Below are 8935 nucleotides of genomic sequence, written 5' to 3'. Positions count from 1 at the left end.
CAGTGTGGTCACATACAAACCACACAAACATCTGTTTATACTGCAGCCCCTCGTCCACCCGTGAGACTTACATTAAATAAATCACCTCAGGGGAAAGATTAGCTCTTAGGACAAGGAGCTTTCCCCAACAAGGAGAAACTCCAGCCTCCACACAACCTCACGACACTGAACACAAGATGGCCGCCTTTCAGTGACAACAGAACACGGCTCAGCCTGAGAGCCAGGCTTCATAGGGTGTCTGTCTGAGTCTGGAGCGGCACCCTATTCCCCTCTGACCATAGCCTGCACAGGGAACCAGTTAAACACAGGCTGGGGGGCGGGGGGGTGGGGTCCCTGAGAATAAGAGGGGGGGGGGGGGGGGGGTTGCTTTCTTTACAGAAAAACTGGTGCAGAGAGAGGGGGAGGAGGAGGAAAGAGAGGGGGAGGAGGAGGAAAGAGAGGGGGAGGAAAGCAGAGTGCAGAGAGACTGAATTGCAATACATTGGAGAACAAATGACAGAAAACTGAACATCTCTGGTGAAGACCGAAAGATGGAGAGAAAAACAGAAGAACAGAAAAAATATAAGAGCAAAGGAAGGGGGAGAGAGAGTGAGATGGGAGTGGCAGGCAAGGAAAGAGTGAGTGAGAGAAGTAAAGGAGTGGAAGAGGGGGAATGTTGGAAGAGAGAGAAAGGAAGAAGGGGGTCAGAACTGGCGAGTTGATGCAAAAAACCTCCAGAGATTTATGAAGAGAACATCAATTATTTAAACGCTATGAATCAGGGCTGGCAGAGTGCTCAGATGAGCATAGAGAATGGGGGAGGGAGGGGCAGCTGGGTTGGCTCAGGACTGTTTACAGAGACCAGCTTTAAACCCCTCCCTCCCCAGTCCTCTCATGTCCCCAGGTAGGACCAGTGGGTCAGGCTGGGGGGGGGGGGGTTCTACCCACAGGCCTCTCCCCTCAGGTCAGGTTCAGTGTCTCCCCTCTGGTCAGGTTCAGTGTTCAGGGTCTCCCCTCTGGTCAGGTTCAGTGTTCAGGGTCTCCCCTCTGGTCAGGTTCAGGGTTCAGGGTCTCCCCTCTGGTCAGGTTCAGGGTTCAGGGTCTCCCCTCTGGTCAGGTTCAGGGTTCAGGAGATTTTACAGTTGTTGCGTGTGCAGTTCTGCGGGGGACTCTGGGGGGGCCTGATGGACTTGGAGCGCTTCAGGCTGTTCCCTTTAGACCCGCCCGCCGCGTTGGCCAGCGAATAGGAGCGTCCGTGCATCATCACTGCGTTCATCCCATTGGCCATGGAGAAAGACTTCAGATGGGACTTGATCGCCACGGGCAACGGCAGCTTGTCAATCAGGTGGACGGGCGTGCAGGAGACAATGGCTCTGCAGCACAGATCCTGTAGACTGAAGACTGGGGAGGGATGAAGGTAGAGGGGAGGGGGGAGGGGGGAGGGATGAAGGTAGAGGGGAGGGGGGAGGGATGAAGGTTAATACAAACAGGGAGGAAATAAAGCAACTGATTTAAAGACCCTAACACTGACACCCACAGACACACCCACAGACCCAGACACCCACCCACCCACAGACACAGACACCCACCCACCCACAGACACCCACCCACAGACAGACCTCTGTTGGGCCTCCAGAACTTCTCCATTCCGTGCCTCATCAGGACGATGCGGGACAGCTCCGTGAAGGACTCGATGACGTTGAAGTTGCACAGTGGGCTGACCTCGAAGAACGTCATGCAGTTCTTCTCGGCATACGCCCGAGCCTGCTCTGTAGGAACCTGCCGCTTGAACGCAAGGTGGAGTCGGTTTCCCACCAGGATACGAGGGACACCAGGAGCGTGCTGGAGGGGGAGAGGGATTGGCTGATTAGCTTGGACTGTTTTCCCTATTGGCCTTTGTCTAAAGTAGTGTACTATACCAGCGATGACACCTGGTTCCCTATTGGCCTTTGTCTAAAGTAGAGTACTATACCAGCGATGACACCTGGTTCCCTATTGGCCTTTGTCTAAAGTAGTGTACTATACCAGCGATGACACCTGGTTCCCTATTGGCCTTTGTCTAAAGTAGTGTACTATACCAGCGATGACACCTGGTTCCCTATTGGCCTTTGTCTAAAGTAGTGTACTATACCAGCGATGACACCTGGTTCCCTATTGGCCTTTGTCTAAAGTAGTGTACTATACCAGCGATGACACCTGGTTCCCTATTGGCCTTTGTCTAAAGTAGTGTACTAGGGGAAATGGGATTTCATTTGGGACATCAAGATAAACCACCTTTCCATCTCCTATGGTCTTTTCCCACTTCCCCTTACATACTCCTTACCTCATCAATCTCTCGTATCCAGCGGTCGATACCTTCAAACGACCAGCGGTTTGCGATGTCATACACAAGCAGGATTCCCTGGGGGGGGCAGACAAGGCTTTGTTCTTTAATGTCCTGTTCATAGGAACAGCATTCAAAACACTCAGGCAGGAATGTCAGTGTATGTGTGTTCGTTCCTCACCTGAGCTCCTCTGGAGTACGATCTGAAGATGGTGCAAAACCTCCCCTGACCTGAAGTGTCCCTGAAGGAGAGAGTAACACCACCTTATAATACTGCCTCATTAAACTATAAGAGTCTAATCACTTTCCACTCACACCAGTTCATTCTTTTTTAGCACAGTGGCATTTTGTTTACTAGAAAACCAGTAGCTGAAGTAGGAAAATGGATAATTGCCTTATTATACCAGCTCATCAGTGTTACATTTTATTTTGATTAGCAAGTTTTGCTTTAAACATTCAATGTTTGTGGTTGTTTAGCACTCAGTTCTATGTAGGGATCATGTCACTTCTCTGGTCCCTAAATGACCAGAAGGATTTGGGCTTTTATGACCACATCAGACGCCCTCAGAAAGGGTCTCCTGGGTCAAAGACGCATGCCAGGTTTCTACTGGGGCTTTACCCCGGTACCAGGGCTACACCGGGGATTCATGCTGATGTTGGCTCTAGACATTCCTGTTCCGACCATACATTTGGCACCAAGGACTTAAGGAGGGGCTCAGGTGGGGAGGGAGGAGTAAACTATCAACAGGATTTGGTTTTCCGGTTACGAAAAATAAAAGGCGATATTTTTCTGGTAGTGAAAAAAACAGTAACACCATGCTTAGTTTGTTTATAATACAGCGTTTGAAATTAATAAAACTAATTTCCTCCTCAAATTCCTTCTCCATCTACACTCATGACACTGCAACTGTTTGTTTAAAGACTAAAGACTCAGCAAATGATAGGCTACACATCGCTATTCAAATAGCACAACATGCAGCGTTTTCGCAGCACGTAACGCATCAACCCCTAAACCCCACCCTAAGTCCTAAAGTCTGGGCTTGGCACCAAGTGAGAGCTGGGCTACTCGGCCACGACATAGTGGCCGACTGGTGCTGGCCCGTATCAATGGAAACAGAAACATTTCTGGACTTTAGCCTAAAACACCACTTTGGCACCAGAGGAAACAAGGCACCAGTGACCACAGACCCCCGTCTCCTCCTGGGTCAGAGACCGGGCTACCACAGACCCCCGTCTCCTCCTGGGTCAGAGACCGGGCTACCACAGACCCCCGTCTCCTCCTGGGTCAGAGACCGGGCTACCACAGACCCCCGTCTCCTCCTGGGTCAGAGACCGGGCTACCACAGACCCCCGTCTCCTCCTGGGTCAGAGACCCGGCTACCACAGACCCCCGTCTCCTCCTGGGTCAGAGACCGGGCTACCACAGACCCCCGTCTCCTCCTGGGTCAGAGACCCGGCTACCACAGACCCCCGTCTCCTCCTGGGTCAGAGACCCGGCTACCACAGACCCCCGTCTCCTCCTGGGTCAGAGACCCGGCTACCACAGACCCCCGTCTCCTCCTGGGTCAGAGACCGGGCTACCACAGACCCCCGTCTCCTCCTGGGTCAGAGACCCGGCTACCACAGACCCCCGTCTCCTCCTGGGTCAGAGACCCGGCTACCACAGACCCCCGTCTCCTCCTGGGTCAGAGACCCGGCTACCACAGACCCCCGTCTCCTCCTGGGTCAGAGACCCGGCTACCACAGACCCCCGTCTCCTCCTGGGTCAGAGACCGGGCTACCACAGACCCCCGTCTCCTCCTGGGTCAGAGACCGGGCTACCACAGACCCCCGTCTCCTCCTGGGTCAGAGACCCGGCTACCACAGACCCCCGTCTCCTCCTGGGTCAGAGACCCGGCTACCACAGACCCCCGTCTCCTCCTGGGTCAGAGACCGGGCTACCACAGACCCCCGTCTCCTCCTGGGTCAGAGACCCAGTTACCTGGTATTCTTACTGTTCTGACCAATATGCAGATGATAAAACAGCCTTTTGTTTAATATAAATGTAGGTGTAATTTGTTTTTGTCAGACCAAACTCGGGAAAACCAATCCAGGGCATTCTGGTCACTTATCTGGATAGGTGCTGTTTGGAGTTGACTGATGACTGGTCAAGACATTTTATTTTGGATCTCTCTAAACATCTGATAGGTGATTGTGTAAGGAATTTGATAGGCGGATATCTGACTGGTGATTGGATGAGGAGGTTGACAAATATGGATATCTGACTGGTGATTGGGTAGACAGAGATGGATGACAGTAAGAGTCTTTGTAATCCAGTCAAATATCCTTCCCACCTTGCTGATCTGCTGTTGTGTTATGGAGGTCTGATGTTGGGTTCAGGCCAGCGACATGGCGATTCAACAGGTAAGATCTACTTATTATAGCTCTAGCTACATCAGCATTTAGGATCTACTTACCACAACTCTAGCTTCACTCTCCTCCCATCCAACAGAATAGTGGTAGTTTTATAGTCAATACCTGGATGGAGAGAGAAGGAAACATTCAAAATGATGATTATTTCACCCATCCTAAAAGCAGTGTTGGTCCGGCAAGTCCAACTCCCTCTCCCAGGTTTAACAGAAACCCGCGAGGTAACCAGGCGAACCCGCGAGGTAACCAGGCGAACCCGCGAGGTAACCAGGCGAACCCGCGAGGTAACCAGGCGAACCCGCGAGGTAACCAGGCGAACCCGCGAGGTAACCAGGCGAACCCGCGAGGTAGACTTATGATCTCATCCCATTTCAACCCCCCACATGGCTGTTTATTAAATCTGTTTTTGGTTTCTTTCTGTCCAACACATGGCGCGCCCCGGACCTCTCAGGAAGGATCATGTGACCAAAAACAACACACCTGAATTATATTTACACATTAACGGTCAGTTTCACTGAACCAGATTAAGCCAAGTCCTGAACTAAAAAACATCAAGGACTAGGCTTAATCAGGGTCTATGAAGCCCTTAACTAATCTGTCCTAATTCTTTCTGTGCCCTAAAATACAGAGACCATTAACAAAAAGGTTCATCATTTCCAACAAATTAAACCAATGTACCGACACATTCCTAAATATTTCAAGCTAACATTATACACTTTATAGTAATGTAGAACTGATTTGAAGAGTGCAGTGTATCAGGGCATTAAGTCCCCCACTGCGTCCAAGTGACAGTTCTGGAAACACACAACTTCTTCTCCCCCTCTGGGATTCTTCTCAGACGGAGCCCCTTCGTCATCTGTCCTCCACAGAAGATCTGACAACCTGGCCTCAGGACCACTCAATATTACACTCATATTATAATATTCAATACTTCTACCTACACTGTTCACATTCCCAATTCTACACTGCTAGTCTACATTGTTATGTATACTTTTGCTTCATTCTTACGGCGTAGATGTGTGCCGTGTCACTGGAACGTAATTGTTCAGAATGACACTGCTATTTGGTGCATGGGACAAATACATAGTGCACTTTCACTGACACTCATCCAACAGCAGACAGCATAGTGGTTATGGGTGGGCATGGTAAATCATGTCCAAGGCACATCCCTAGTAGAAGCACTGGTATCTGACCAGTTATCTGAGTGTATCTGACCAGTTACCAGTGAAGATACATGATCTAAGAACCTCCAATCTCAGAGACAGCTGGTACATTTTATTCAGTAAAATACCTAGAAGCAAAATCTGTGCAAAAAAAGAAAAAAAGAGTGACACACAAACTGACAGAGACACACCATTTAAAGTGAATAATCATGGAGCTTGGAAATGTATAAACACCCACATCAGCAGGAATGAATGTCTTGATTATTCCATTGCTGATCCCTATTGAGAAGCATGGTTGCAGCTACAGGCTAAATTACGACAAACACACAACTTGACAGACTGGAATATACGGCATATGTTGTAGTCTGTCATCCTGGAGGCTATGAAGGGGACGTCCACATCTCTCAGGGGATCAGGGGATGCACCGCGGTTTGGTGGCCCAATATTAGACATCATGTTACAGGACCTTCAGGTCATTAACCAGGGGCGAAGTAGAGGAGTGCACAGAATAGTCTCTCCTGTTTAAACTGCTTATTAAAAACACCTGTGGTTTTATAGGGTGACACAGTCCTCCTATATGTACCTGTGGTTTTATAGGGTGACACAGTCCTCCTATATGTACCTGTGGTTTTATAGGGTGACACAGTCCTCCTATATGTACCTGTGGTTTTATAGGGTGACACAGTCCTCCTATATGTACCTGTGGTTTTATAGGGTGACACAGTCCTCCTATATGTACCTGTGGTTTTATAGGGTGACACAGTCCTCCTATATGTACCTGTGGTTTTATAGGGTGACACAGTCCTCCTATATGTACCTGTGGTTTTATAGGGTGACACAGTCCTCCTATATGTACCTGTGGTTTTATAGGGTGACACAGTCCTCCTATATGTACCTGTGGTTTTATAGGGTGACACAGTCCTCCTATATGTACCTGTGGTTTTATAGGGTGACACAGTCCTCCTATATGTACCTGTGGTTTTATAGGGTGACACAGTCCCCCTATATGTACCTGTGGTATTACATGGGAGGACACAATTAGAGAAGTGAACTTTTTGGACACTGGCAACCAGGGCAAGTTGACTGAAAGTTTACTAGCACAGGTTCAACATCTGTGTGATTCAGTATTTTAAAATAGGGAAATGTTAAATGTGTATGCATATATACACACACTGCTTCTCTAAGTATATATCATTGTTGTGTGCCCGTGTATGTATGACTGCCAGTGTATGCATAACATACAGGGACTCATTGTTGCTACAGAGACACAAACAGTTGTAGAAAGACTTGACAGATCTGAGACACACTCACCACTGCTGTAAGCGTATGGGGACTCGGCAGATCCGTCCTGCAGGCTGTCCAGTATTTCTCCTTTCCCAACGTCACTGTCTCCAACCAACAGGAACTTCAACAGGTAGTCGTAACTCTTCAGCGGGCTGCCCTGAGTACCCATCATGCCTTCCAGGCATCTGAACCAGACACGCTGGGAAAGGCCGGGTAAAATGACTGAGAAATAGGAAAGCGAGTAGAGTCTATTCCAGCGGAGTAGTTAGAGTATAGAAGAGTTTGTAGTCCTCCTATTTAGGCTCGCTGGTTAGACCCTGGGACAGGACACCGGAGTGGGCGGAGGTGAATGTTGTGCTCCCTGTGTAAGGTACAGGTTGAACACCTGACTACCGTCGTAGGTTCGCAGGTGTCAATGATGTAGCAATAATTATGTTGAGTCATAAAATGTGAAAGGCCAATGAGTCAGGAGTTGCAGCAGGTGGAAACAAAATCTCCCTTGGATAGGAATTAGCCAGGTTACAGGTGAATAGCCAAAAAATATCCCTGCTTGAAGCGAGAGGTTTCCAAATGATCCTTCGACGGCCAAGTCCAATACTGTTTAGGGAGATACTGTAGTATTTCACGTTGTTTTAGGTAGCGTTAACGCCGGTTGTTCATTGAGAACACCGGTCACAGGTTAGACAATTCGTCACATTTAAAATACATAGTTGTTGATTCGTCAGACAGTTAGGCGAAATTTGCGAACTATCTGAGAGTAACCTCTCCTTAGAGGTAAACAACATTTTTGTTTTGTGAACTTGACTGGATTTTTTCTTTTTATTAGCTAGCTTCCTAGCTAGCTAACAGGCTAGCTAGCTGTGTCCAAGTCCTTATTGTTCGCTTGACGTTAGCTAGCTAGCTACATATGCCTGTAATGGCTAGCTATCACAGAGTGGTTGTTGTGAAGAACATCTACAAGGTTACAAAAATGTATATATTAAGATTTTGGACGCAAATGAGTCGGCAGCCCAGTCGAAGTAACGTAATGAACTGGCAAATGGGTTCAGTAGATAGCTAGCGAAAAACAGCTTAGCGTAGCTGGCAATGAGCTACTTCAGCTGTTCGTAGCTAGCTGGCAATTGTCAAACCAACGACAAAGAGGGCAACTTCCGAATTCAATATACGTTATGTGGTTGTCAGCTGCCCATAGTTCTCATTCTCAAAAGATAAGAATAAGAGTACGAGTCATCCCAAACCCTATACTACGATATATTCTTCGCAGGTAACTAGATATTATGCTGTGGCTGGATGGTTAGCTTGGTAGCGACCACTGCTGGCTAACTTCGCCGAGACTGGCTGCTCTGAATCCCGGCCCCTCTTTCTCTTGCCCGGACAACAAATATCCGTAACTTCTTCTTGGTTGTTTCCAGAACTCTTAGCTTGCCGTATTCACTCCTAGGATCAAAAGACAATTTCAGCTAGCAAATCTTAATCCAAGTCCTCGGTAAAACATTTCATTATCTCAGGTAACGTAATCATACATTTTTTCCGAGCTCAATCATATTCGCGATAATGCACGCTAGATAAGCACCGCAACCACTGTCTGACGATCAGCGTTCCTGCCCCCTGTTACATGTTCCTCCCTTACCAGTCTCTGATTGGATACTCAAACGCATAAAATAATGAGATTCGTAGTCAGCAAAATCAATCTTACAATCTGTCAACAACCAGTCTGGAGGCATTGAGACCAAGATAATCAGATCAGAGATTCATGGATAAAATGGAGACAAAAAGC

The 8935-nt window shown here is 48.2% G+C and overlaps 1 protein-coding gene across 1 annotated transcript; it reads right to left on the bottom strand.

The window, feature by feature from the left end:
• Positions 1-391: 391 nt before the first annotated feature.
• Positions 392-8935, bottom strand: rab40c (RAB40c, member RAS oncogene family). Its single transcript, XM_010904519.5, has 6 exons — positions 7186-8935; positions 4759-4819; positions 2484-2544; positions 2303-2380; positions 1599-1821; positions 392-1380 (listed from the first exon to the last, which is right to left on the bottom strand). Exons 1-6 carry the CDS (start codon positions 7328-7330, stop codon positions 1106-1108), a joined length of 843 nt encoding a protein of 280 aa, XP_010902821.1. The 5' UTR covers positions 7331-8935; the 3' UTR covers positions 392-1105.

Source organism: Esox lucius, chromosome 11, assembly GCF_011004845.1.
Source record: "Esox lucius isolate fEsoLuc1 chromosome 11, fEsoLuc1.pri, whole genome shotgun sequence".
Classification (NCBI taxonomy): Eukaryota; Metazoa; Chordata; class Actinopteri; order Esociformes; family Esocidae; genus Esox; species Esox lucius.
This window is presented reverse-complemented; position numbering and strand designations above follow the sequence as displayed.

Coding starts and splice junctions, on each gene's coding strand:
- rab40c (XM_010904519.5), bottom strand. CDS start 7,330: ATGATGGGTACTCAGGGCAGCCCGCTGAAGAGTTACGACTACCTGTTG. Junction 2,381..2,483: donor CGTACTCCAGAGGAGCTCAG/GTGAGGAACGAA, acceptor TGCCCCCCCCAG/GGAATCCTGCTTGTGTATGA. Junction 1,822..2,302: donor GGATACGAGAGATTGATGAG/GTAAGGAGTATG, acceptor CTCCCCCTCCAG/CACGCTCCTGGTGTCCCTCG.